Source organism: Mustela lutreola, chromosome 8 (genome assembly GCF_030435805.1).
Source record: "Mustela lutreola isolate mMusLut2 chromosome 8, mMusLut2.pri, whole genome shotgun sequence".
NCBI lineage: Eukaryota > Metazoa > Chordata > Mammalia > Carnivora > Mustelidae > Mustela > Mustela lutreola.
Window position 1 is genome coordinate 6201462 of NC_081297.1, and position 27793 is coordinate 6229254.

At 45.6% G+C, this 27793-nt stretch overlaps 1 protein-coding gene across 2 annotated transcripts; it reads left to right on the forward strand.

The window, feature by feature from the left end:
* The first annotated feature begins 652 nt into the window (after positions 1–652).
* On the forward strand, positions 653–27704 carry RBM17 (RNA binding motif protein 17). Of its 2 annotated transcripts, none has more exons than XM_059183742.1 (12): positions 653–798; positions 7352–7489; positions 11289–11405; positions 14124–14290; positions 16007–16104; positions 19155–19211; positions 20824–20965; positions 22827–22978; positions 24036–24109; positions 24919–25017; positions 26097–26169; positions 26296–27704. In XM_059183742.1, exons 2-12 carry the CDS (start codon positions 7367–7369, stop codon positions 26397–26399), a joined length of 1206 nt encoding a protein of 401 aa, XP_059039725.1. In that variant the 5' UTR covers positions 653–798; positions 7352–7366; the 3' UTR covers positions 26400–27704. The 2 variants fall into 2 exon arrangements, with proteins under 2 accessions (XP_059039725.1, XP_059039726.1); XM_059183743.1 differs by lacking the exon at positions 653–798 and adding an exon at positions 1396–1523.
* Positions 27705–27793: the final 89 nt, after the last annotated feature.

Consider the following 27793-nt stretch of genomic DNA (forward strand, 5'->3'; position numbering starts at 1 on the left):
TTTTCTCCCTTTCCCTAATCCCCAGACTTGAGCTGATTGTACTTCTCTTCTTATATGATCCTTTGTAGGAAGATGTGTATTTTGAGCCCCGTTCGATTTCTTAGCTCGACATATTTTTACGCCTCCTTATGGAGGTGAAAAATCATATTTACACGAAATCCCATTTCCCGTTTGCTCCCGCTTTTTGTTGCATCGTTTTGAAGCCGTGGGGCTTCATCCCGCGCACGCTCTCCCGCGCACCCCGAGCCCCCACCCGCGGGCGACTGGCAGCAGGTGTCCCGCACCTGCCGCCCTCGGTGACCTACGCTCCGCTCTGTGCTTAGACATGCACGGCTCTGGGTGAACGCGCACGGACGCTTGGAGGGGTTCTGGGGCCTCTCCTATCAGAAAGCAGGGGACCCCCCAGGACGCTGGGTGCAGCCTGTGGACCGTTTCTCCTCCTCACCATCGGGGGTCACTGCCCGGCTCTCCCCAGGCTGAAATTTCACAAACTGGGACCGCTGCGACCCCTTACGGCGGGAGAGAAGGAAGCCGGCGGAGGGGAGTGCACCGCGGTCCTCCGGCCGGCAGGGGGCGCGCGGCGGAGCGGCCCGCGGCGCAGGCGCGCCTCTCTTCCTGCCGCACGCGCTCCGTGACCCCGCGCCGCCGCGCGCCCCGCGCACTCGGCGTAGGGGTTGGCGCCGGTTCGGGTCTTGCGGCCGCGGGCTTACGCCGAGTGCGCCCAGCCCGCCCTGTCCGCGGCGCCTCGGCCCCGGTGCGCCGCCGCGGCCCATGGGGAGAGTCGGCCGGGCGGGCCGGGTAAGTGGCTCCCCCGGCGGCGTCCGGACGGGCGGCCTGGCGGGAAGCCGGGGCGGGAGCGCGTCCCCGGGCGGCGCTGGACGCGAGGCCGCGGCTTCAGGCCGCGCAGTGAGGGGGCCGAGAGGTCCCGGGCCGAACCCCCCGCAGCCGCCGAGCCCTTGGCCTCCGGACAGCGTGGCCGCGGCCCCGGCGGAGGGCGACCCGCCGTGTTGCCCCTCGCGCTCGCCGCCGCCGCCTCTTTATGCGCCTCGGGTCACCGGGCCCTGAGCTCTCCCGGTCCTCCTGACCTTCCCCTTCCCGTCCGGGTGTTGCCTCGCTCCGACCCGAGCACGCTTCCTTTCCCCTCTCCGTCGGTCCGGGCTGGACAAAGTCGCCCCGGGGCCTCGACCCCGGGCGCCGGGCGTGTGTCCCCCGGGGCCCAGCACGCTCGTGCCCGCCCCCAGCGCCCGGGCAGCGGAGCAGGGGAGCGGCGGGACGGGGGGCTCCGGATGCCGACGTCCCTCGGCGACGCGGGCTCCCCCGGACGCGCGGCGGGAGGCGGAGCTCCGGCGGCCTCGGCCCCGGACCTGGTGAAGGCGGCGTCGTAGCCCCGACGCTCCGGCCGCAGGCATGGCCCCGGGGCACCTGCCCTGGCCCGGACCGTGTGCGCCGAGCAGCGGACGCGGGCCGAGGAAGACCGGGTTCCTCCTCTCCGGGGGTTTGGGCTCTCGGGAAACCGGCGTTGAGTAAGAACCCGCGCCCGGCCTGACCCGAGGCTTCCCGGCGCGGGTGATGCTGAGCGCGGGGTCTGGGACGCGTTGGGTGAGGTGCGCGCGAGCGGGGACAGGCTCGCCGCGGGGGAGCGCCGTCGCGCGTTCTGGAAACTGCAGGTGGGGTGCTTTCGAGGAGCGGCTGGACGGGTGGGCTCGAGAGAAGGCCGTCCAGGGCAGACGCCGAAGGCCCCTGCTGCTGGCGCCAGGCCTCCGGGTGGAAAGTGGCGTGTCCTGGGGAAGGGCCGCTGAGCACTGTGTCTCCTGGCGGCAGGTGCAGCTTTTAAAGGATGCACCTCGGTTTCCGCACATTTAGGGGATACAGGTCACCGCCATATTCACCGTAACAGAGGTACTTGAGGAACGGGGGGTTGTGCATTAGGAACTTACACAGAAGGTGCGTTGTAGAGTTTTCTTAAGGGACGTGCGGCCTGCGGTACAGCTTGGAGCGGGTAGGTTGCGAGACAGGAGTGTGACAGGTGTGATGGGCTGTTACCAGCGGAGTTCTGGGACAACTGAAGATCGCCTTTATGGAAAACAGGAAGGGGGGGGTTGTCGGTGTGTTCCCAACCGTGAATGTGCAGAAGGGGTTTCTTTTTTACCCGGTTTGTTTTCAGTTATCGTCAGGGAACATCCAGGGCTAGTAATCCCCCAAGGCCGACATAACAGTGGATGGCGGAGGAGAGATTGTTCCACACCCACATTCCAGGCGACTCTCTTGGACTGTGTTGCCAGACTCTCCAGCCTCAGAAGGAATGTAACCAGGGTGGCAGAGGTGGACATACAGGGGGAAAATGTTTTTATTCTTTAAAAAGCCGTTGTAAGTTTTACAGCTGGGCAGATTTCTTTCATTGCTTATTACGTATTTTTTTGTGTGAACATCAACATGCACCGCCCCGTAGTCCCCTTGCTTTTCCTTTCTGTCTGTACATACTTCCCCATGTTCTTTAGGCTTCATTTTTGCTGTATGTTACATGAGTATCTATTTAATGGTTTTTTAAAAAGGTCTCTTACCATGCGGCTGCTTTAGGTGCTCAGAACTCGGACTTCGACTCCGTTGTATGGTCGTGGTGGTTTTTCTCCCATTATGACGGTGTGCAACTTAAAATTTAGCACACGTATGGGACGCCTGGGTGGCTCAGTTGGTTAAGCAGCTGCCTTCGGCTCAGGTCATGATCCCAGCGTCCTGGGATCAAGTCCCATATCGGGCTCCTTGCTCCGCAGGGAGCCTGCTTCTCCGTCTGACTCTGCCTTCTACTCTGTCTGCCTGTGCTCGCTCTCGCTCGCTCTCTGACAAATAAATAAAATGTTTGAAAAAAAAAAAATTTAGCACACGTATGTCGAATACCAACCACTTAAAATAAGTTGTGTCCTTAAAAGGCTGATCTGAAGATCTTATTGTTTGATAACGTAAATTAAGTAGGTGCACTTGATAGCATTTAGAAAATATTTACAAAGTGTTACAGTGTTCAGAGCATGGTGTTCAGCTGGAGATACAAAGATGAAGACAAAAACAGCCCTTTTAAGGGCCTTGAAACAGGGGAAGAGACAGGCGTGTCACCCAGCAGGCCGCGTAACCTATGGGAGTTGCTCCGAGTGTGTTCAGGGGAAAGACACCGAGGACGAGGACTTGATGTGGGGGTGGCAGTCACCGAAGGCTTCAGAGATCATGTGACATGAGCTAGGTGGGCTGCTTCTGAGAGGACTCGTTCCATGGTTTTTCTACTAGTTGCACGTTTAAAAAAATACTTTGCCAGCTTAGGTAGAATTTTATCAAGTCATCGTTCTTCTGGCAGAACCGTGTTTACCGTGTTTCTTCTTAAGGAAAAAGAAAACAGTGCATCAAGAAAGATGCGTTGATCAAAGCCTGGTGTTACCATACAAAAGTAACGGGTATTTTAAAGTTCTAAAAGTCTCAGGTCCGTGTTTGTATTTGTCCCTGGCTTGTAGTGTATCCAAATGTTAACGCTGGTTTTTATTACCTGTCACTAGAGTTCATGAAGTGAATGTGTTCTGCCCTGTGACGTCTCAGCAGGCATTAGGTTAAGTTCATGTGCGGGCGGTCTCCTCAGTGCTTGTTCATTTCCCTGACTGCAGTGGGAAGAGCGAATGAATCAACTCTGCTATGTTAGAAGTGCTTCAAACAGCTGAAATCAAAATGTGGGACCTTTTAAGGAAATCACATTATGTCAAAGAATAGTCCGGAATTAGTGGGAATGGGATGCAGGGTGCTGCCCACCCCTGGGCTGGAGAAATCACTTGAATGGGATGGGGAGGGGGTGGGCATCAGGAAGTAGATTTTGACTCTTGGCAAATTCACCGGTGCTGTAGCATTCCAGTAATGGAAAGCAGGCCGTACGTGTGTGGATGGATGACACGTGTGTTGTTGCTGTGATTAATCCAGTTCTGTGGGTTCGAAGTCCTGTTTCAGGGAGAAAAGCGAAGAAAGCTCTTCCTCGTTTTCTGTGATTAACAGATCTGATCTAGAAGCTCTGTGTTCACAGAAAAGCAGCAGATGCTGGGAGATGACATCAGCTTCTAATATTTGAAGTGTGTTTTCGAAAGTTTTGAGAACAGAAATGATGAACGTAAGATTCTGCTGCATAGTGATTTTCGAAGCGTGGGGAGGGAGGAGAATCAGACGGAACGGTCAGCAGGCCGCCTTCGATTTGGAAGTGGAGTCACTGGAAGTGTGGCCCCGTGGGACCTCATTGATTCAGCTGTGGGATCTTGGCGAAATACTGGATTCTTGGGTGGAAGAACTCTGGTGGAGGAGCAGATCCTCTGTACTGTTGGACTTTCTTTTGCCCCCAAATGTGGGGAAATAATTGCATGGACGTTTACGCTTCCTGTAGGCAGATGTGCTAGTGTCCGTCAGCAGCCTGTCACCTCAGGCCCTCTCCCCCACTGCTGCTTCTCCTTCCTGTTTACCTCGTCTTTTGTTTGTGTGTGCCAAGTGTATGTCACACACCACTTGGGATTTGAAGCATTTTAAGTGCGCGGGACTGCGGCAGCAGGTACGTACACACTGTACAGCCATTAGAACCATCTGTCTCCAGACCTTTTGCCCGTCTCTACCTTCCTAGTGGGACCTCGGGCCTTGTGTCGTTTCCCTGCTGATTCACGTGGCTGCACAGACTTGACTTAATTACTAGTATCTCAGCAGATGTTTGTTTATTTCCTGTGCCAGAAATCGGAGATGCAAAAATGGGTAAGCTAATCTTTTCCCTTCATAGTTCAGTGGGTATTTGGTTAACCTATTTCCATTGGCACAAACATATTTGTAAATACCGTTTTTGATGAGGTTCTGAAGTTTTTTATGAAGAAGTTCAGGGAGAAGCAGAGTTTGGGTTGCTAACAAAGTTTGGTAATTTATCTGTTTGTAATTTCCCTGAAAGCTTCGTTGTTTGTATTTGTTTCCCAGGATGTGTTTGTCTTCCCTAGCCTTTATGAGTATAAAGAAAGAGAAAACAACTGAACCCACAGGTTAACTGGGCTTTCGTTTAGTGACTGGTTGAATGAAGAGAGCCCAGACAGGTAGACTGGGTTGGATGAAAAGTGCATGTCATTCTTGAAGTAGTTCGAGAACCACAGGAGCAGCCAGGACATTCAGCATTGTTTTTCTTTGCTGTTGCTCCGAGTTCTTCAGATGAAATTTAAAGTGTAAGGATATGTATTTAGATAAGAATGATTCGTTTTGAATATCATGTGGGCTCTGCAGAAGGTGCATGAAAGCCTCTGAAGTTCTCCGGTGCATTGCTCTTCTGGGCACTCGTGTTGGCCAGAAGTTTCTGGAAAGATGGCTTGGAAGGGGTTTGCAAATAGAGCATTACCTGTGCAGTTGGCCTGCCTTCCTTTTCAGCTCTGTCTGGGTCAGACGTGGTCATAGTCTGGGGAGAGAGCAGCGGACTCTGGGCTGGATCCGGGTGCTCCTGGGGTTTCCCAGAGTGTGGATTAAAACGGGTTCTGAAGTGGCCACCAGGGGCTTTCCTTGCTGTTTCTTTATTGCCTCAGTGACTCCAGCGTAACGTGACAATGGGCTGCCAAGTTCCTGAGTAAAACGCTCACTTTGTCTGGCACTGCAGGCAGTGGGCATTTATTTCCCTGTTAGAGACGCTGTCTAGGAAATTCTTTGTTCGTGCCATCAGCCGAGCGGGTGAGTTGTCACAGAAGCCTACTGAGGAGAACATGCAAGCCCGCCTCGATTTGTAGGTGATTCATTAGAGCAGTCGGCCGCCAGTACCCTGGGCTCTCCTTTATTCCCCCTGTTTCTGTACTGCCTTGGGGGCCTTGCATTTAGAAATCAAACCTATTCCTATTAAGGAATAGAAGAAACCGAAAAGCAGCAACAGTTGCCTGGGCTCTGACTTCCAGGTCAAGAGCTGCTCTGCTCAGACCCGACCAACTCTTCCGGGGGGTGGCAGGGGGTAATGTTGGTAGCCACCCCACACAGAGTGGGACCAAGGTTGGCCAGGATGTTGCGGTGGCAGAGTCTTAGAGTACCAGCCTTAGAGGACGGAGAAGTAGTAAACATGCCAGAGAGAAGTTTTTGCCCTGAGTCAGACACAACCGGAGAAGATTAAATATTTTCCTTCTCGTCTATATTACCCTCGCTTTCTGAGAGACAGACACAGGTGAAACAGGATTTGTTTAACACGGTTTCTATGGCAAAATGCTGCCTGGACCTGGGAACTGACAAAAGTTTTTGGAATGTGTCCATAAATCAGAAAGTACCTATGCTGAAAATTGTGCAATTTCAGGATTTCCGTGAAGTTTTTTTTTTTTTCTCTTTCCATCTGTGAGAAGGAGATTTGATTTTTTTTTTTTTTTTTTAAATTTTGGGAAGTGGTCTCTGTTGTGGTTTCACCCAGAACATTGATTTTTTTAAAAAGGTGATAGTAGGGATTTAGGTTGTGCTGTTCCCATGACTAGGTTTGAAATGGGTCTTCCCACCGTGACCTTGGGCAGATTTATCTCGCAGAGTCCCAGTTCTGTAGGAGGCTCGGCTTTAATGGTGGCATCTAGTAGGTTTCTCCAGCAATGCTGCGTTTACTCCAGCCCAGCTTGATAAGGCTTCCTGAGTGGGAATTCTGGCTTTTTCTGTTGTTGTCTTATGTTCCTCTGATCAGCAAGGATATTATGTATTGATCACTTACTGTAGATTATTGATTATCTTAGTAATAGGTGTTCTCAGAGATTATAAACTTCAGGTTGGTGGAATATGAGGAAGTCAGGCTGTTTATGATCTGCTCTCTGCTCTCCTCAGTAATCATTCAGGATTTATGAAAATACAGCATCCGTGATACCACATCATGTCATTTCTGTTTTTCTTTAAACTTTTAGGCATATGTTTAGATTTCTTCTTTATAAAAACATAGCTAATAGTGCTAAGTCAACCTGGTAATGCACTGTTGTAAATTTTCTACTTTTTGTTGAAACAAAAAAGAACTTTTAAGAATTGGATACATAAAATTGGCAATATGAAATTATTAGTAATCATTATATGCAATAGTGCAGCATAGATCTGCGTAGATCTGCCTTAGAGGTCTATTGCATGATTTCACTCCTGAATTACTTGATCCTGCAAGTTTATTTGTAAACTAACACGCGGATCCGGCATTAGAAGGGGCAGTGATTGGCAGCATCGGTCTTGGCTTCTGTTGCTGAAGCTTCCTGGACGAGGTGTTCTCTCCCAGTACCCTTCACCTTTAAAATTCCATGATACTGAGTTATTTTAACACGGAAAGATGTGAACTCCTTCCTGTAGTCTGCGTCCTTTAAGCCTCTTCCCCCTTGCCTTTCAGCGTTAAACTGGGAAGATGTCCCTGTACGATGACCTAGGAGTGGAGACCAGTGATTCAAAAACGGAGGGCTGGTCCAAAAACTTCAAACTTCTGCAGTCTCAGCTTCAGGTCAAGAAGGCAGCCCTGACGCAGGCCAAGGTAAGATGCCCCGACGGGTGGGAGCAGAGATCTACAAAGAGCATTCCTCCTCGGGAGCACGGGTACTTGGGTTTCTCCTCTGCCTGTGTTGCAAATGCGGAGGGCAAACGTGTCTACAGGGAGAGGCCCTGCGCGCGGAGAAGTACGGAGGGAAGGTGATTGTGCTTCTCCAGTCCTGGGAATAGAACTGTTTCAGGGAATCGGAAGGAAGGAAAAAGCAGGACTGTTTCCAGCAATGACCCTGGTTTTCAGGCTTCATTCGGTATGTCTGAGGTTGGCCGAAAATGTGGGTGAAGTGTTGCTTCGTTCGCTGTGTTCCTGAGTCCGGTTCTAGGAGTCTGCTGTTGGTGGTAGGTGGTGTGAAGGCGGCCCGCGGAGGAGTGAGGCTGTGCAGGAATTGATAATCTGTTTGCGTTAGTGACGGCTCAGGCTGGTCTGCATGTGTCGGCCGGATGTATTAGGGGAGGAATTGGTTGGTTCCTGTTGTATACGTGCTGGGCACTGATGACAACTGAAACTGAATGACATATAAGACATTCCGAACACAGTTATCCACTGAGTATTACACTTGTAGGAACAAGAATAGTATCTGATTTGCTTGTTTTTTAAGGCCCTTATGTTTTAGAGCATATAACCCAGTGGAGGCTGTATCCCCCTGAAGGGGGTGAATATTGTCTTAATGGGGTAAAAACTGCTCTTCTTATGTGTGGAGCACAGATACACATCAGGTACGTGAACAGATACATAGTACATCTGTGGTGAAGTTTTATGGGCAGGGAAGAATGTATTACAAAGTTTCTTGAGGGGAAACCAATAATGAAACAAGAACTTAAGAAAACCTGCCTTAGAGATCTGTTGAAATATTTACTGATAAAATGTTTGACTTTGGGGCTTCTGGATGGCTCAGTTGGTTCAGCAACTGCCTTTGTCTCAGGAGGATTGAGCCCGGCCTCCGGCTCCGGCTCAGCAGGCAGCTGCTTCTTCCACTGACCCTCCCCGCTCATTGTCTGTCTCTCTCAAGTAAAGAAATAAAATCTTTAAAAAAAAAAAAAAAAAAAAAAAAAAAGTTTGAATTTAGGGGATTTGCTTTAAATTAATCCACTCTTGGGCAGGGAAGGTGAGGAGACACCCAGAACGCAGTCGCTGGTGTCACCGGGTCAGAGAGATTGAAGGATTCATGAACCTGTTCTCTTGACATTTTGTGTTTGGAATTTTACATCATAAACATTTTCTTAAAGTTCTGGAATTATTTTTCTTTCCCTTTACCACCTCCTCAGTCGGTGGCCGTATTGACGTGCTCTCGCCAGTGCTCAGCGCTTGGAAGGTTTTTAGGGTCAGGATACCCACCAGTAAAGCAACAGTGTCTGAAAATTTTAGTTTGTTTTGTCAGCTCTTGTCATGAGGGTTTTTGTCTTTTTCATCTTCATCATGACGAGATGGACTTTTTTTTATGCCAGTATTTTTAGAGAGACAGAATTTTGTTGTTTTTATAAACTTTCACCCTACGTGAAGGGAAGATCAGCAAAGGAAGTCTTATTTTTCCCTTTAGTTTTTTTAAATTGGTAAGTTTTTTAGATCTTTCTGAATTTCATGTAATTTTTACTCTGCACACGAGATGTGTGCAGAGTAAAATGTCATGTGTCATTCTTCAAGGCCTGGTAGGCCCTTTAGTGAGATGGCGCTGGCCGTAAGGAGCAGTGTCGCGCTGAAGGACGTAAATTCAGTTAGATTGAGTGGATGTACCTCGTGAACAGTCTTAGGTCAGTGGGGACTAACAAAGCAGAAGAGAAGTCAGACTATACTGGATGTACACAGATTAGAAACCGGGCTAATTCTCTAACTACCAGTGTAAATAATTGTCAGCTTCAGAGATCACTTGCAGCCAAATTTTTAAAAATCTAACCAGTTTGTTTTCTCCTGCCCAGTGTAACTTCAGGATCACTTCTTTCTCCAGTCAGAGCGTGTTTACTGTAGGTTAAAAACTAGCTTATATAAAATACGGTTCAGAAAATAGATCCTTTCAAAAAATGTACTAGAAAATTTAATGAAATGTATTCATCACGTACCGATTTTTCTGTGCAATTACTTCACTCACATGCAAAAGTGTGAGATGCTGAGAAGCAGGAGTCTAGACTCGGACATCCTCTGTAGCATCTGCCTCCGTTTAATTTGTGCCTGCCAGGTTTTCCCTTCTCCAGTAGAGTGATGTCAGCTACCTGGTTGTCTCCTGCGCTTTCAGATGGGTTTTTAAAAGATAGGTCAGAATAAAAACCGGCCTGTGAAATCATTTCTGCTAACTTTCTTCTATCTTTTTGAGATTGCTGTGTGAAGTTAGTATTTTGTTCTTCTTGAAGGGAAGTTAAGGTACGTTGCATTGATTCTCATAGCTTTAATTGACTAATAAATTACTCAGTACTAGGTTGGCTTAACCAAACCTGTAAAGGTGTTTGGTGGAGACAATTTCACATAAACCGGGAAGATGGAGCTGCGCTCTCCTCTGTGGGGTCATAGAGGAGTCCGTGCTTTGATCATCTCCCTCCTTGTCCTCTCACCGGTGGTATTTCTTTGGTGGATTTTGTGTTTAATGATTGGATTAGGCTTGTTTGCTTAACATTGTAAGCACTGGTAAATTCAAGAGGGAAGGTGGTTTAGTTTGAGCCTTTTGTAGTAATAACAGTGAAAACCTGTAACCCTTTAAATTGCACAGGGGGCGTCAAAGCTTCATAAGCACAAGACCAGATGGTCACTGTCCTGCCCATCTGAGGTTCGCGCTGCTGCCGGACAGCCCGACCCCACGGGCTGCAGCGCTGGGGCCAAACGGAGCCCAGCACCATACCTGGGAGGCACTATTTTCCGAAATTACAGGGCGTAGAGTAGTAAGTGAAACTAGACCGCCAGGAAGTTATCAGACTGGTCTAGAACATGTGGCATTTTACAGGTGTCGGGAAAAATAGGAGACAGAGGCTCTGCGCTGGGAAAGGAATCTTTTCTAAATTGAGAGCTCTAACAATCAAATGAGTTGTGGAACTTTGGTGTGATTTGGTTCAAAAGAAAATCAGCTATTTAAGTGTCATTTTAGGGGACAGTTTAGAAAACCTGAGTGTACATTGGATGGGAAATGGTGCAGGGGATCATTGATTTTACTGGGTGCGGTGGTAGTACTGCGCCTACATAAAAGAAAGTCTGTAGTTTGGGGAGGTTAAAGGAAAGCGTTGTGAGTCTCCAACCTCCTTTCCGATGGTTTAGTGCGGAATACCGCGCCGTGAGGAAAATGTGGAAACGCGGGGACAGTGGCTGCTGGGACGCAAAGGAGGACGCTCCTCTTTCTTTAAAGTTTTTTCTGTGCGTTCGTAATAAAAGAGGCAGAAGTTTAAATGCGACTGGGAGGGGAAAGCTCCTGATCCGCAGGTAGCGTTTGCTGAGGATGTACAGGCACCCCTGTTCCTGGTGAAGGACTGCCACCACTCCAAGGGGGTCGTGCCGCTGCAGACGTGCCCTCCTGTGCTCAGAGGGAAAATCGGTGTTAGAGCTTTTCTCGTATATTATATATGTGCACATTTAAATAAAAGAAACTAAGCTTACTGTAAACCTTTTATCAAAATAGAGGAAATTTGTGTTGTTAAAAAAAGGCTACAGTAATTGGTATGTGGTAATGGTAATAACTAAATTAAAAGGCTGTTGCTTTAAGATTGCTTTTGTCATATCTGGAGGCTTGTTACAGAGACCACGAAGCTTTACTATAAACAGTATGAGTTTTAGTTTGGAGGTTCAGTGTCCTTTTGTTTTTCCATGATTTTAGAGCCAGAGAACGAAACAGAGTACAGTACTTGCCCCAGTAATTGACCTAAAGCGAGGCGGCTCTTCAGACGACCGGCAGATCGTGGACACCCCGCCGCACGTCGCAGCTGGCCTGAAGGTGAGCCCTAGGCACCCCCACCCATGGGCTCTTCTGTTTCACCTGCGTGTCTTCAGAGCACCATCCCCCTCAGTGGGTCTTTGTAGGCTAGCCAGTGTCCTTCTCAACTGAATTTTAAAAATTAGTATTGAATGTAAAATAGTGCATCATAGCAAAATCAGAAACTGGAGAGATGCAGAAAGGAAAACAGTAGGACTTCACTCCTACCCTCTAGACGTTAAAAACTTTATGTTTTGGAATAGCGTTCCATTCTCTGCCTCCTCTGTCTACTGTTCTCTGACTTGCTTTTCTCACTTTATTTATGGTGACCGTCTGTGTTAAAAAGTACAGGACTATATGATCATTTTAATGGTTTCAGTGTACTTCCTCAGATGGGTATACTATAATTTATTTAGTTTACTTAAAGCTGGATATATGGGTTGTTCCTAATTTCTACTGTCAAAAAGGAATGTTAGTGCTTATCGTCTTATCATGGATGAAAATAGAGAAAAGGTTGAAATTCTGTCAACCGAACCTTGATTACCTTCAGCGATTTTACATCATCTTGAAAACAAAGAAACAGACATCGTCAGCTCTGTAAACGGGTTAGTGAGGATGGGGAGGATCTGGACAAAGATAACAGAGAACATAGTTCAGATGACACAGAATGAGGGCTAAGTGAATTCAGCGTAGATTGTGGTTAAAACCACGCCCACCATCAGGGAACGTCCGTCCTTCCGCAGGTGGCAGTCAAGCAGTGTGACTGCAGGAGTGTGATGTGACTGTGCACACAAATGGCTTGATGAAAAATGACCGAAAGGCTAATAATTAGAATATGCGGTTACTGCTCTTTCTAGCAAGATCCTTGTCCCAGCCCGCACCCCCACACCCCTTAGAAAGAACCCAAATGAACCTGAGACACAGTCCCAACTGCATGACCCCTCCTTTCTGTATTTAGATTTAGTCCAGACTGTTCTGGGTTGCAGTCTGCTCCCCTCGTTTGCCTTTATCCTGAGCCTTCTGGGCCAGAAGAACAGGTGTTGGTCCTGCAGGCTGATCATCTGTCGAGGAGGAAAGGGGTCCCTCAGTGGAGAGGTTTCTGGGGATTCTTCATCAGTCAGCACTTTCCCCACAGATTATCTACCTAATTTTCCCTGACTGCATCTCATCAAAAACTGGTTCACTGTCTTCTGTTACTGTGTCTTGATTCTGTGATATCCCCACAGCATACGAGTGTTTTAGATTCTCCAGCGTTGGGGTGTTAACGTTTAAATATCTTTAAAAAAAAAACAAAAAAACTGGACAGATCACTTTACTCTTGATAGCATGTTGAGATGATGTCTCATTGTTCCACTCAGCAGGTTTTATACAGTAAAAGTTGTTCACTTTCAGATTTTGAAATGACAAAGAATTAACCTTGGTATTGACAGTTAGTTCTGTCTGAAACTCTGTGGTGATAGTATTATATAAATTGAAGAGTTAATTGTTAGTTTCTGTCTTGTCTGAATAATAACTAAAAGAAAATCTTGTTCATGTGCCTCTGTGTTTTTTAAAATGTCTTTTATATGAATGCAAATTCGTAACTACGCTTTGGGAACCTTTCCTTAAATAGATTTGGGTAAACTTTCCACTGTTCAGGCCTGAAGCTGATTATAGCTGTTTTTCTCATATACTCATAGGACATCGTGGTTCCTGATTTTTAGTTCTAAGGAAGCATTGAAATGTGTGTTCACATTTACAAAACATCAGAGGGTACCGTGTAATGCAGGAATGATGGGATTTAGATCCATTGATGGTGGACATAAGCTCTTTGTATTTATGTTCAAATACAAAATACATTTTATGAACAATTGTCCTGCCTTTGTGAGTGTGGGCAGTGTCCTTCTTGAAGGCAGTGCAGGGTGAGCCCTTAGAGACCTTAGTCCCAGCCTGTGCTTGCGTGGGGTACCTGTGGAGACCAGTTAAAGCATCTCATTCTCACAAATAACTGAGGAGGAGTTAATGCTAAGAAAACTAACATGAAAGTGTGGAAGTTTAGGTCCTCGTTTTCAGGTCAGCTGTGCTCTGTCTACCTTTTGTTTTTCTGATTTCTTTAAGGCTACCTTTTTACTCTCAAAGAGTAGCCTCAGTTTCTAAATATACAGAAAAATGCAAAATGATCTTAGTGGACCCTAAGAGAATGAATGATGAAGGGAATTCTATCTACCTGTGCCAGACTCAGTTCCTGAAATGCTGCACACGTGGAAAGGGATGTGTATTCCAAAAGGTTTCAGAAAGCCTTTCTGCTTTTATTGCGAACTCTGGATATATCATGTTTCCATGTAAGCAGAATCTAAAATTAGAATCTAAAATGACCACAAGAATGATTGTTATTCATGGACTATTTATTTAAGTTTTCATAGAGACATATTAAAATGAAAATATTCATTGTTTATTATAAAGAGTCAAATGTATTGCTTGAAATTTTAGATGGTGGCAGCTTGTTTAGGAATTGCAGCAAGATGCCCTAAGGTATTTATGGAATTAATACTAAACTGAGCGGGGAACTCTTGGTTCAGCTGCTACATAGCTACCTCGTGTGTGGCTCTGTCAGGTCACTAACCCTCCTTCTGTTTCCTTTTCTGTAAAACAAAGGAGGCAGATGGGTGGTCTGCAGAGCCCCTGCTCATATTCTTTGACTGTGAGTAAAATTCTCAAACATGAGGATGATACATGGTCTGGCATTTTTACCTTCCTCAGGATCCTGTTCCCAGTGGATTTTCTGCAGGAGAAGTTCTGATTCCTTTAGCTGATGAATATGATCCCATGTTTCCTAATGATTATGAGAAAGTAGTGAAACGCCAAAGAGAGGAACGACAGAGACAGCGGGAGCTGGAAAGACAAAAAGAAATAGAAGAGAGAGAAAAGTAAGGCTCTGTTTGGATTCGAGGATATTTTACATTGAAATATCATTGTGATATTAATGAGTGAACCTTTGTGCTGTCTGTAAGGCTGAAGTTAGTTTTCTTGGTTGTTCTAAGCAGTCATCGGAAGGAATCAGTCTGTTTTTAAGATTTTGTACAAGCATACCTCATTTTACTGTGCTTTGCAGATGCAGTATTTTTTACAAATTAAAAGTTTGTGGTGGGGCGCCTGGGTGGCTCATTTGGTTGAACATCCGACTCTTGCTTTTGGCTCAGGTCCTGATCTTGGGGTCCTGAGCTGGCGCCCTGCTTCCCGCTGCACGTTCAGTGCGGAGCCTGCTTGAGGTTCTCCCACTCCCCCTCTTGCTCCCCCGCCAGTAAATCGATCTTAGAATGGCAGCTCTGTATGGAGCCAATCCATCAGCACCATTTTCTCTCTCTCTCTTTCTTAAAGATGACGTATGTGAGAGGGAGAGTGTGTGTGGAAGTGGGAGGAGGGGCAGAGGGAGAGGACGCTCAAGCAGTCTGTGCCGAGCGTGGAGCCTGACAGCGGGCTCCGTCTCCTGACGCTGAGTGCAGGGGCTGGATGCTCGCCTGACTCAGCCACCCAGGAGTCCCTCAGGGCCATTCTTCTAAGAGCATTTGCTCTCCTCATGTCTCTGTTACTTGGTAATTCTCACAGTATTTCAGACTTTCCACTATCAGATTGGTTATGGTGATATGATCAGTGATTATGACTTGCTGAAAATTCAGAGGGTGGTTGGCCTTTTTTAGCAATATTTTTAATTAAGGTATATACTTGTTTTTTTTAAGGCTGAGTGCTATTACACACTTAACAGACTACAGGATAGTGAAAACATAACTTTTCTATGCACTGGGAAACCAAAAACTCTGGTTCCCTTGGTTACAATATCAGCCTTACTGTGGTGGTCTGGAGCCAAACCAGTAGCTCCAAAGTGTGCCTGCCCTTACGTTCCAGCGTGAAAACAAACGCTAGAGCAGACTTCACGTCCAGATGCAGAAAACGTGGAAGGAAACATTCTAGGTGAATTGTTAAAAAAGAAACTTAGAAATCTGGAGTTGAATAATTGGGCATTTTTCCTGTTCTACTAGAATCATAACTATTTAAATACTTGAAACATTATGGGCACCTGGCTGGCTGAGTTAGTAGAGCATGTGGTTCTTGGTCTCAGGGTCATGAGTTTAAGCCCCATGTTGGGCAGTAGAGCTTACTTTAGAAGATAAAACAAAACACTTAAAATGTTTCTTAAGTTTAACTAATTTTGAGCGAGATGGAATTTTGAAAAGTGTATATACATCTTTTATTTATATTTTTTAAAGGTTTGGGTAAAAGGGCTTTATTTGTAGTTCTTATTTTATAAATATTGAATGTTAATTGTATTATCTTTGTTGATATGCTTTAAATCCAAAGATGTAAACATCAAGGAAACTTTTCTCTTGCTACTTATATCCATGTGCCCGTTAAATTTGTTCAGTTTAATATTTTGGATTTTTCTCACTTTGCTCACTTCTACTACATTTAGTCTTCAGCCAGTTATTTGCACATGTGCCTCCTTCCCAGCCCCCCAAATTAATAGTTCAGTGGGAAAGAGAAGGCTTGATATTTTCTAACCAAGAGCAAGTCAAGGTGACATCCTTGGGTTCACATCTCTAAATTGGTTCCTCTGTAATGAATATTTGGTGCCTTTGTTACCGCAGGAGGCGTAAGGACAGACATGAAGCTAGTGGGTTTTCGAGGCGACCAGATCCAGATTCTGATGAAGATGAAGATTATGAGCGAGAGAGGCGGAAAAGAAGTAAGGCGTGAAACGTAAATGTCACGTTTCAAACATGGTGACATCCTGCTGTTTGCTTTTCTTGTCCAACTTGGTAAATTGTTCAGTTGACATCGATTTGGGTAATTTTCTCTCTGGAATCCCGGCAGAGCGTGTTTGCATAACAGTTTTAACCTACATCCTATTTTCACTTTGTGCTTCGAGATCACTTTCTCACGTGTGTTGCTTGGAGATCTCGGGGATACCTTAAGTACGTACCAGTTTCCTTACTGACAGCAGCATCACACAGACCTCTTCTCTGTCGCCAGCCATGTGTCTGTTCAGCATGAGCAGAGAGTCAAGGCACTCGTTCCCACAGTTTTCGCCACTAACATGCAGGAATCTAAGGAAATCCCTTAGCTTCTCTGGACATTGGTTTCTTTCAGGGTCTGTGGAGAGCAGGGCGACAAGAATTTGAGCCAAGCACTTCATACGGCCCCTTCCATCTCTAAAATTTCACAGGCAGAATTGTCCTTGTGTTAGAGCTGAGTTCTGCGTGATCTCTAGATAGCTAAGTAGTGCTCATTCTTGAGAGAATGGATTGCTTCTAATATTAACTTCATTGTGTTTTAATTGCTGGGATTTCCTTGGTTTAACTGACCAGTTTGGTGGACAGGTTGAGATTTATTTAAGTGAGGAATGTAGGTCTTCTGCTTGTCTATGGGATACCAGGTACTGGTCGAATAAGCGCCTTCATAGATGACCTGCTTCATTACACAGCTCCAAGTTGGAGCTGTGATTATCTCTGTTTTGAAGGTGAGGAATCCAGGGCACAGAGGGAATTACTGCTGTTTAAATACAGGTCCGCTGTTCAGCTTATCCAAGGTCTTCATGTGCCTGAAAACCCACGTGGTCATCTTCAACATGGGACCTAAGAGTCATGTTACCGTAAAGTTGCGGCATAAGTCCGTGTACATGAACGCGCTCGAATGACTAGCAGTTTGGCAAGCCTGGCCCTCCGCAGGGTGCAGCCAACGCTGCTTCAGGGTTTAATGTAAACTTTAAGGTACTGATTGAGTTGGAAAGGAACAAGTCTGTAGTAATTTAGAATTCTTAATCTTTCAGTGCAGATAAGAATTTAATATATTTATAGGAGGCTTACTATATGCAACCACAAAAACCCAAGTTCAGAGACACAGAGAGAAGAGATGGGCAGTTGCTAGAGGTGGAGGTGGGAGGTAGGCGAGACGGGCAAAGGCGGCAGACAGGTACGAGCTTCCAGTTATAAAATAGATCATGAGGATGTGCGTGTACAACATGGTTGTAGTTAATAAAACTATATTGCCTGTTTCAGAGTTGTTAAGAGAGTAGATCTTAAAAGCCCTCATTGTAAAAAAAACATTTGAGACCGTGTATGATCAGTGTTAACTACACTTACTGTGGTCGCAGTGTACACAAACAGTAAGTCATTATGCTGTACACCTGAAACAGAGAGGCCATTATGGCAGTTACACCTCAATTTAAAAAAAACATGCTGAGCATGGTCAGTCAGGTGCTATGTTGTCTTTCTAATGGAGAGGAGAGTTAACTGTGTGTCAGGCATTGTGTTAAACATTCCATATCCATTATCTTACCAACTAACAAATGTTAATTGATTTGTTTTAGAAGCCAGTGTATAGGTTGAATGTTTGTCTTAACCTTGCCAGCGTACAGATTGGCTGCCCTTTGGATAAGGAGCTGTGTTTTCTATATTAAGGACATTGTTTTCTTAATGTTAACAGGAGCCATACAGTCTAGTATTAGGAAAATAATGGCATTATAGCTGTTCTGCATGCTGCTGTTAACAGAGTGATGTTCACATTTTAACCAGATTGATGGCAGATTTCCAGTAATCACCTACATTTTTTATTCTGAACTCAGAGCTGATTTTTTTCAGTATCAGTCAACCATCACCTGGGTCTTAGTGACAAGGTGAAAAAGAAATGATACGAGGTATTTCAGAAAGAACATGTTTTATTCAGGTTCCTGTTTTTTCATAAGTGTGTTGTCTAGTCCGGCCGCATTCTCCGTGACGCACGTAATGTGGCTTTGGAGGAGTTGCTTTTGTGAAACCTTATGTAACGCTGGCGCCGCATGGTTTGTAATCAGTTCTTTTTTTTTTTTTTTAAAGATTTTATTTATATATTTGACAGACAGAGATCACAATTAGGCAGAGAGGCAGGCAGAGAGAGAGGAAGGGAAGCAGGCTCCCTGCTGAGCAGAGAGCCCGATGCGGGACTCGATCCCAGAACCCTGGGATCTGTAACCTGAGCCGAAGGCAGAAGCTTTAACCCACTGAGCCACACAGGCGCCCCGTGTAATCAGTTCTTTTTAATTGACACTTTATTGTTTTGATCGTTTCACTGGCTACTACGTTGTAATATGCATGTTAGGGTTTGTATTGAATGAAAAATTCTTATGTCCTCCATGCGTGTTCTCCAGTTGCTGGGTGGCAAGTGGGGTCTGTTTTGGTGCTTGTGTCGTCATTGTCCAGGAAACAGGAGCAGGAATGGCGACAGCCCAGGAGCCAGAAGCACCCACCTTTCCAAACAGGTGTTCTGCTGGTGGACGCCCTGGAAGGAAGTGGGCAGGCTCGTGGGCCGGGTCGTGCGCGAGAGCATTGGTGCCACGGGCAGCTGGGTTTTATTCTGTCTTTGCCCGTTATTCCTCGGAAGGAGTAAGGTCTCTCACACCTACAGGAGATAACACCTACGGAACCACCCCGCAGGCCGCAGACTCTCAGGAGGTTGTGTTGCTGGTTCCTGAGGGACCGCGCGCTCTGGGCTGCGTCCTTTCACCTGGCCTTGACTCATGAACTGCATTCTGCGGCTCTTGAGTGCCTGCTGTGAAAAAGATGATTTTGTCTGCCTCTGTTTTGCCCATTTTCTGTGTTTTTAATCCCAGACTCAGAGGTGAACTCGTAAATGTTAGCAGGAGGGACGAGGTGGCTGGTGTCCGCTCCCCCCGCCCCCCAGAAGGGGTGTGGTAGGGCACGGGCTGTGAGGCACCCGAGGGTCTCCTCCTCTAACGGTGGCTGCTCCCGTGTCTTGCAGGTATGGGCGGAGCTGCCATTGCGCCACCCACTTCTCTGGTCGAGAAGGACAAAGAGTGTACGTATCTGTTTCTTGTCCTTTGTTATTCTGACCCACATCTGGGGCCTGGTCAGGGGAGGTCTTAGCTGGAAGCAGCCAGCTGTTCTGCACGTAAAGGGTAATGGCCGGAAAACCCATCCTCTGGCCCCACCACGGAGCAGCTTCAGGGAGGCCAAGGGGGCGACCGCCCTTCACTCCTGTGCTTTGGAAGTTTTCACACCAGGCTGAGCCTTGTGTTTTATGCAGTGAAATGCTTTGCTTTTCAGTAATTTATTTTATTTTCTCTAACATTTCATAGTTGGAGTTGGCTTAGAACAAATGTAGCTCAGTTTACGGTTTTCCTACTCTTGGGGTTTGGAGGCTGCTAAATTCATGGCCTTCCACAAGGTGGCAGTGCCTTCCTCGATCAGATTTTTGTGTAGTTCGTTTCCTTCCACGTGTCGTGTGTATTTACTTAGATTGCCAAAACATGCTCACCTGCTGCTTCTTCTCCCGGTGATCTATTCTAGAATATTTGGGTTGGAATTGAACTTTGATACAGCATCTAGATCATTTTTGTATCCTCTGGATTGGACCACACCTAAACGATCCCAAGAAAATCCAGTCATCCTAGTGCTTTTTTTTTTTTTTTTAAGATTTTATTTATTTATTTGACAGAGATCACAAGTAGGCAGAGAAGCAGGCAGAGAGGGGGGAGGGCGAACAGGCTCCCCGCTGAGCAGAGAGCCCGATGCAGGGCTCGATCCCAGGACCTTGAGATCATGACCTGAGCCAAAGGCAGAGGCTTTGACCCACTGAGCCACCCAGGCGCCCAGTCCTAGCGCTTTTTTAATACCTGTTGCCCAATTTATGTTATCTTTTTAAGGAAAATAATTCAAAAGATACTGTTAAATACCTTTTTTTTTTTTTAGTAAAGATTTTATTTATTTATTTGATAGAAATCACAAGTAGGCCGAGAGGCAGGCAGAGAGAGGGGGGGGAAGCAGGCTCCCTGCTGAGCAGAGAGCCCGATGTGGGGCTTGATCCCAGGACCCTGAGATCATGACCTGAGCCGAAGGCAGAGGCTTAAACCACTGAGCCACCCAGGCGCCCCACTGTTAAATACCTTTTATGTGAAAACACCTGACAAACCATAAGCCCCAATAGAATCCTAGTCTGTGGGAGTGGAACCCAAGCATCTAGGTCTTTTTAAAGCCTCCCTGTTCAGTGCTCTGGCGTTATGGTCCCTGATCACAAAGACCCTCGTTTACTAGGCTAACGAGGTAGCAAGAGTAGAATCTTCAGACCTGTACCCAAAACGCTGTGAGCAGCAGAATTGAGTTAGTTGGGTCTGCCTGGAACATAGAGAACATCGTAAAGTTTTAGGCACAGATTGTCATTTTAGAGCACTTTAAAAGGTGAGTAACATTTCAGTAGGACGTTAAAAATTTTTTTGAGGAGATAAAAGCAAGGGGAGCAAAGCAGGAATCAGGAAGACCGTGTTCTGCCTCTGGTTTTTAAAAATGTGATGTGGTGGCTGTGAGACTGATTTCTTTTTTTCTTAACTCCTTGTAAGTAACTGATTTACTTAAATTTAGTTCTGAATTCTTTTGTAGTATTTTGGTAAACCTGATTTATTTTTATTCATTAGTACCCCGAGATTTCCCTTACGAAGAGGATTCAAGACCTCGCTCCCAGTCTTCCAAAGCTGCTATCCCTCCTCCCGTATATGAGGAACAAGACAGACCTAGATCTCCGACCGGACCTGGCAACTCCTTCCTTGCCAACATGGGGTAATGGTTCTGAGTGCGCTCACTTCAGTAGCGTGAGAAGGACGAGCCTCGGTGTGGAGTGTTGCCGGCCTTGTCAGTAGACGCAGCTTTTGTTGGGGAATGAGGGTACCCCCGAGCTTATGGGGAGACACTGGTGTATTCGGTCACAGAGCGTCCTTCCTAAGAATCAGCGCTTGAGTGCTGTGGAGGGTGTTCCGGCCTGACACTGGTAGGTTTTGGATTCAGCAGTAAGCCTTCCGATGGAAGTTTTGAATGACTTCGATACAGTGTTAGAGTCTATAGGTAGGAGCAGTTCCTGTGATAATTACTTACATTGATTTTTATAACATTTGCGAACAAAGTAGCTCTTACAAATTAGAGCTGACATATGCTACATCCAAAGGGCGAATGAAATGAGCCATTTGCTTTAAGATCGTGATTGTGCAGTTTGGGTTTAAAACACTTAGTCATTCTGACTATAATTAAAATTTGTTTGCCGGCATATAAAATTCAGTTTTAAGGTTGACTTTCTGGTGGGGCTTGAGGATTTGTTTTTTTGTTTTTTGGGTTTTTTTGACCCCCACTGGACTTGGCCTGCGTTTTGGTTTAAAGAATGTTTTATAGTGTTGCCTCTGTGTGTCTCATGCTGTGAGCTGTCAGTGAGGCGACATGACACTAAGGCCTCCACTCTGCCTCTGACAGGGCTGCTGTGACTGCAGCAGTGACCCTGAGTGCCTGTGCTTTGACTCGGAGAGCCCCGGAGAGAGCGCCAGCCCGTGGGAGTAGACGGCTGGGCCTTACGCCCTGCAAGAGGGTTTTCAGTATTTGGTCTTGTTGGGATCCATCTCCTTGACCTATGCTGCTTTCTGTGGGTAATTGGCGGTTATTAAATTACTTGAAGATGAATGTGGTTCCTCGGTCACAGTAGTCTCCTCTATGAGCAGCGTAGATGGAGAACATTTCCACTCTGGCCCTAGGATGTGTGTTGAATGGGGGACAGATAGGAAGCTGGTTCTTGTGCTGCTGAATTCCTTTTGAACAGTGATTAAGTGTTCATCAGATACCCCAGGAAGGTAGAGGGTGGCGTAGCTCAGCCTTCCTCAGGCTTCTCTGCTCTGGGCTGGCTTGTTCACGTGGAATTTGTAAGGGCAACAATAAGGTGATGCTGTTACTTGAAGCAGTGTTCTATGATTCAAGCCTTAAATAGCAGTGGTCACTGGGGCCCCCCATAGAAACCCATGAAGCACCTCCAAGTGCAGTTTGGATGCTGCGTACTAAAGAAAGAGCTGTGGTCTGGGAATCGAGTTGTAGGTTCCGGTTTTGCTTGACCATTAGCACCTCTGAAAGAATTTTAAGTTAGGTGTCTTGCTTTGCTCCTAGTCAGCCTTAAGCTGGTCAGCTAATCTGGGCCTCAGTATATTTTTCCATCTGTTAAATGGATGATCTCTAAGAGTTCTTTTGGAGCTGTCATTGGAAACTCTATTGTACTATTTAGAAAAATGTGGCGCTCTACATAGTGTGAAAGCACACTTGTAAGTAAACCATGGTCAGAAACTGTAGAGCAGGGCTGACTCTGGGGCATGCGGGACGTGCAGTGTTTTCTCACAGGGTGCGAGAGAACCTCGTAGGAAATGGGCATTTCCCTTGGCTCCAAGATGGTCTTGGGGTATCCAGGATTTCGGCAATTTTTTGTTTTCCATTTTTTTCATCCTGAACATCCCTACAGCTCCTAGCGAATGACCTGTTGGTAATTCTATGTGACCACATTGAAGCCATGTGGGATTTACGCTGTCTTTTTAGAAGGCGATCGCTGTGACATGAAACTGGTTTGTGCTGTAGCCGGTGACTCCCAGTCCAAGAGCTCCTTCTTTCTCCCTCGCAGCGGCACAGTAGCACATAAAATCATGCAGAAGTATGGCTTCCGGGAAGGCCAGGGTCTTGGGAAGCACGAGCAGGGACTGAGCACGGCACTGTCAGTGGAGAAGACAAGCAAGCGAGGAGGCAAGATCATTGTGGGTGACGCCACAGAGAAAGGTGGGTCTCCTCCACAGCCCCCCTTCCGGGCGGGGGCGGGGGCGGGGCGGGCCAGCGCCAGAGGACGCCAGAGGACGGCCCTCTCTGGAGTCCACAAGAATTTGGGATTATGGTGCATTCCAGTTCTGTGTTGTGGACACAGACCCTCCAGAGGCTCATCTGTTGTTTAAAACAGACCTAGAGATAGGAAGGTTCAGGGGAGAAAAGATGAGAGACTGGCAGAAAATAAACAGCACTCAGAGAAGTGATTTCATGCTGATTTGTACTAGGCAAAGACCTTGTTAAACTGGTGAAGTCCTAGTTAGTTTTTGGGTCATGAAGGAGCCACACACAGTTCGTCCATCCTGTTAGAGTTCTTTACTTTTTTTTCCTGCCCTTTCATTTTAAGTGTGATTTCTCATTTTTTACAGATCCATCACTCTGTGAGATGTAATGTTATTTCACAGTCTGTTGCTACATGATGCCTTCACCAAGTAGCACTTGGTGTCTTATTTTCATTTGATTATTCTGTTCTGTGCTAAGGGCATATTGGAACGAGATGAACATAACTTCACATTTTGAGCAGAATTGAGTTTATTTTGGCAATGTTAGTTTAGCTCCCTTTCCTAAAGAAAGAAGAAAACTGTACCAGCAGCCCTGTCTGAGGAAGAAGTCAGCAGTCGCCCTGATTTGGGAGGTGGAGGGTATGCGCGGTGAGTCAGCCAGTGGCTGGCCAGTCCGCTGCTTGTTAGGTTGGCCACACTGCATGTGCCACTGCTCTGATCCATAAGGTTTGTGGTCTGTGCTGTCAGCTACGTGAACTGAGGAGGTGAATGAAGCAAAAATCACAGATTAGAGATGCTAAAAACTTGTAGATTTATGGCAAAAACCTGTACCAAAGCGGAGCAGATATTTTCATCACACATAAGGCTACAGTTTTGCTCAGAGACTGATTGCATAAAAGCTTATAGATGACTCTGAGGACATAAATAGTGGGAAGTACTCTTGAAATTAAATTAGTCATCGTAACTTGGACTCGATGTTCTAACACGCCCACGTCTTAAATGTTTTGCTGCAGATGCATCCAAGAAGTCAGATTCAAATCCATTAACTGAAATACTTAAGTGTCCTACCAAAGTGGTCCTCCTAAGGGTAAGAAGCAGAATTGAAACCAGTTTTCCCACCCTGATTTTTGCGTGTCTCTCCACCCCGGGCTGTATGTGTGTGCTTTCCGCCCTCCTGATACGGAGGGAGGATACAGTTCAAGAAAACCGAAAATGATTTGTTTTGCAAATGATCCTTCTGGTTAGACTCCATTAATTAAGATTGATGTTTTAGATTCCTTTTTCACTAATGTTGTTTTTTTTGCTAAATACAGTATTTAAGACCACAGTGAGTAATTGCTTTAAAATATTTGAAATTGTTAAAAGTTCAGCTTAGTTATGCTCCTGTGACTCTTTGAAGCCTAATGTATGTGTGTGTCTTTATGTTGTGTTTCTCAAAAGATTTACTTATTTCACTTGTTATTTTACAACATAAATGTATTCATGCACTTACGCTCGTTATTCACACCTGAAACACACTAACTTTTGCCTCGAGCAGTAGGTAAGCCATGTTTAACTTGGGCATCAGTCCATGTAGGACACTCTTTTTCAACTTATACTGAAAGTAGCACGTAAGCTTAGAACATTTTTTTTCAGTTAGATGAGTAAATGGAGTAAGAGTGTCCATCTGTACTCTGTTATGTGCCATGACGTCATAATTTGCTTTAATTCAGCATGTTAAAAAACGTAAATACATATTTTTATTTTGTTAAGCAATACCAATTTTTGCATACTACAAGTATGAAAATTTTCATCATGTCGTTTGGGATTGAGAACATTTGCCATCGTGAAAGAAAGTTATTCATCTCATTTATGTATTTGTAAATTATACTTGAACTAACTCATTTTTGTTCATAGAACATGGTTGGTGCAGGAGAGGTAGATGAAGACTTGGAAGCGGAAACCAAGGAAGAGTGTGAAAAATATGGCAAAGTTGGAAAATGTGTGATATTTGAAGTAAGAGGGTTTTCTTTTGATGTTTGTAACCCAAGTTGTAACTGACAGATTACCACACATTTTCAGCCAGTAGAGACAAGGTGTGCTGTGAGTGTGTTCTTAGGACCTGAAGGTGACAGATGTTCCTTAGTTACCCTTCTCTTACAGGGTTATAACAATTTTAAACATAACGACAAGAAGGACTTCAAATTTTTTTGGTGAAGAAATAAAATGTTTCATTTTATGATTGAGGTTTAGTTTGGTGATTCAGGACTGTCATGTGCCCAATAGTTCAGTTAGTTGGACCTGCCTTGGGTTGCTTTCATTGGGCAAGTGTATATTTAGTGCCTCCCACATGCATTTGGGCAGGAAACGTGGGCTGTGCTCTCAGTGTTGTGTTCAGTTGAAGAAACAGCGAAATAAGCACATGTAAAAATAGGGTATGTGCGGTTGCTAGACTCTGTAGTAGTCACTATAAATACAGGAGTCGAGGATGGGACTTGGTCACAAAAAATAGAGCAATCAGATGTGGGCTGAGCTTGAAACGCATGGGTGGGATTTGGATAGGAGGAAGAGGTATCCCGGAGGGGTCACAGCTTCCAGGAGCCTAAGGAGGGCTCCTGAGTGGCATGGTTGGGTGTGCTGGGAATGAATGGGAGGTGGGGTGGGGGGGCTGCTTGGAGAGCCCAACAGGGGAATTTGAGTGAATGTGAGAGGCAGTTTGAACACAGATCTTTTCTTTAAATTTCGGATCCTGCTCCGGCTGCTCTCTTGTTTCACATTCTGTCCGATGACCGCATAATCTGTTGAGGTGTTGCTGGTGTAGGACTGCTTCAGGGTCAGAGAGCGCCCCGCTTACTTAGCTCTGCATTGCTTGCACCTAAGACAGTGCCTCTCATAGACAGATACCCAGAAAAGCAACAGAGGGTAATGGAGTTTTTGATGAAGAACAAATCGTACTTACAAATCCCTGGTGTTTGACTTGTCTTGTGTGATGGTAATTGCATTACTTCCCGGACAAGGACCAGCTAAGGAAGGAAGCACTTTCAGCTACATGTCCGTTGGTAACTTCACCTGTTACACTGTCATTTCTTTCCCAGATTCCTGGTGCCCCTGATGATGAAGCAGTACGAATATTTTTAGAATTTGAGAGGGTTGAATCAGCAATTAAAGGTAAGTGGCAGCGCTAAGTGTCAAGAATAAAAGAATGCAATTTGTGATCTTGAGCCGTAGAACACGCTCTCGCGATGCCTTACAGGACGCCTGTATTAACTGACGCTCTCTCTGTTTGTCTTTTAGCTGTTGTTGATCTGAATGGGAGGTATTTTGGTGGACGGGTGGTAAAAGCATGTTTCTACAATTTGGATAAGTTCAGGGTCTTGGATTTGGCGGAGCAAGTCTGATTTTAAGAACTAGAGCACGAGTCATCTCCAATGATCCTTAAATGAGCTGCAGGCTGAGCAGAGAAAGAAAAGGCGTCGGCCGGCCTGGGTGGCTGCTGCATACAGAGACTCTGGAAGGACTTATAAGATACATGTTGATTGAACCCTTTTTTATTTTGTGATTTTTTAAATATAGTATAAAAATCCTTTAAAAAAAAAAAAACAACAACAGTCTGTGTGCCTCTCTGGTTGTTTTCTCTTTTTTTATTACCACTTCTGAGGTGACTACATTTTTTGCTAGGATTTCATGAGAACTCTTAAATGCTTCAGTGATACAGCATTTCTTGCACTAAAAAATCTAGAAAGTTTTGGGATATGGGGTTGTATTGTCATCCTTTGCTTTTCTTTCATTTTTTTGATTCATTTTAATAAAACCTGCAAGTTATTAAACTGTAGCTTCATAAATTCTATAATAAAGCATCATCTTGGCAGTCTGCCAAAGGTGAAAATGTTTGCTTTCTCTAACAGAGAAGTTCTCATTGACTCCAGTCATAGAAAACTCTTTGTGACGTGAGCTAAGGTTGAAGAATTGCAAACCTGCCATGACTGTTTGGATAAATCCTCTTTGGTGAGGTTAGACTGTGGGGTATGTGGTAGGTGTAGGGGTAGATGGGTGTAAAAACCATGGATCTAGCACTTGTTTTCAGAGACTCTCCTATAGTCTCAGTGGATGTCGGAAATGACGTGTTGATTCTAGAATTCACAGGTACGTTGTAAACGTGTGTCCAGTTGTATTTTGGAAATGGTGGCTCCTTGAGGGTCACATTTCTAGTGGCAAAATTCGCAACGACGTTAGTTCTCATATGTAATTTTGAATTTATAAAATGTTGCCACACAGGCTACTTAACCTGTACTGCCAGTTGATAGAATTCTGGAATTGTGAAAAATTGTACCTTTAAAGTGTGGTGGTATATATGGCTTAAAAATGCAGCAGAACCACAAAAAACAAAACAAAACAAAACCGGATGACTATACTTGGTACTGAGGATCACTGCCAGCACAGGACGTGTATCCAGAATACGCTGTGCCTGTGTTCCGTTCCTTGCTTGCCCACGTACTGCGCGCGACTTTCCCGGAGCAGCGGCTGGAGAGTCTGTGTTGTCTCTAGGTGATTACCACATGGAAGTGTGTTGTGACCCTGAGGAGGGAAAAGCACTCAACAGTTCTTTGCATCCATGGTTTGGAGACATAAGGAATATTCTGACCCTTTTTAAAAAAGGATTTGCTCATGTTTTTATTTAACATAAATAAAAAAATAACATTTTCTCTTTTGTGCTATTATTTTACTGAGTAAAACGGAATTAAGACTTGGTTTTTCTGATAAAGGTGCACATATTCTATTAAATAAGTTTGGG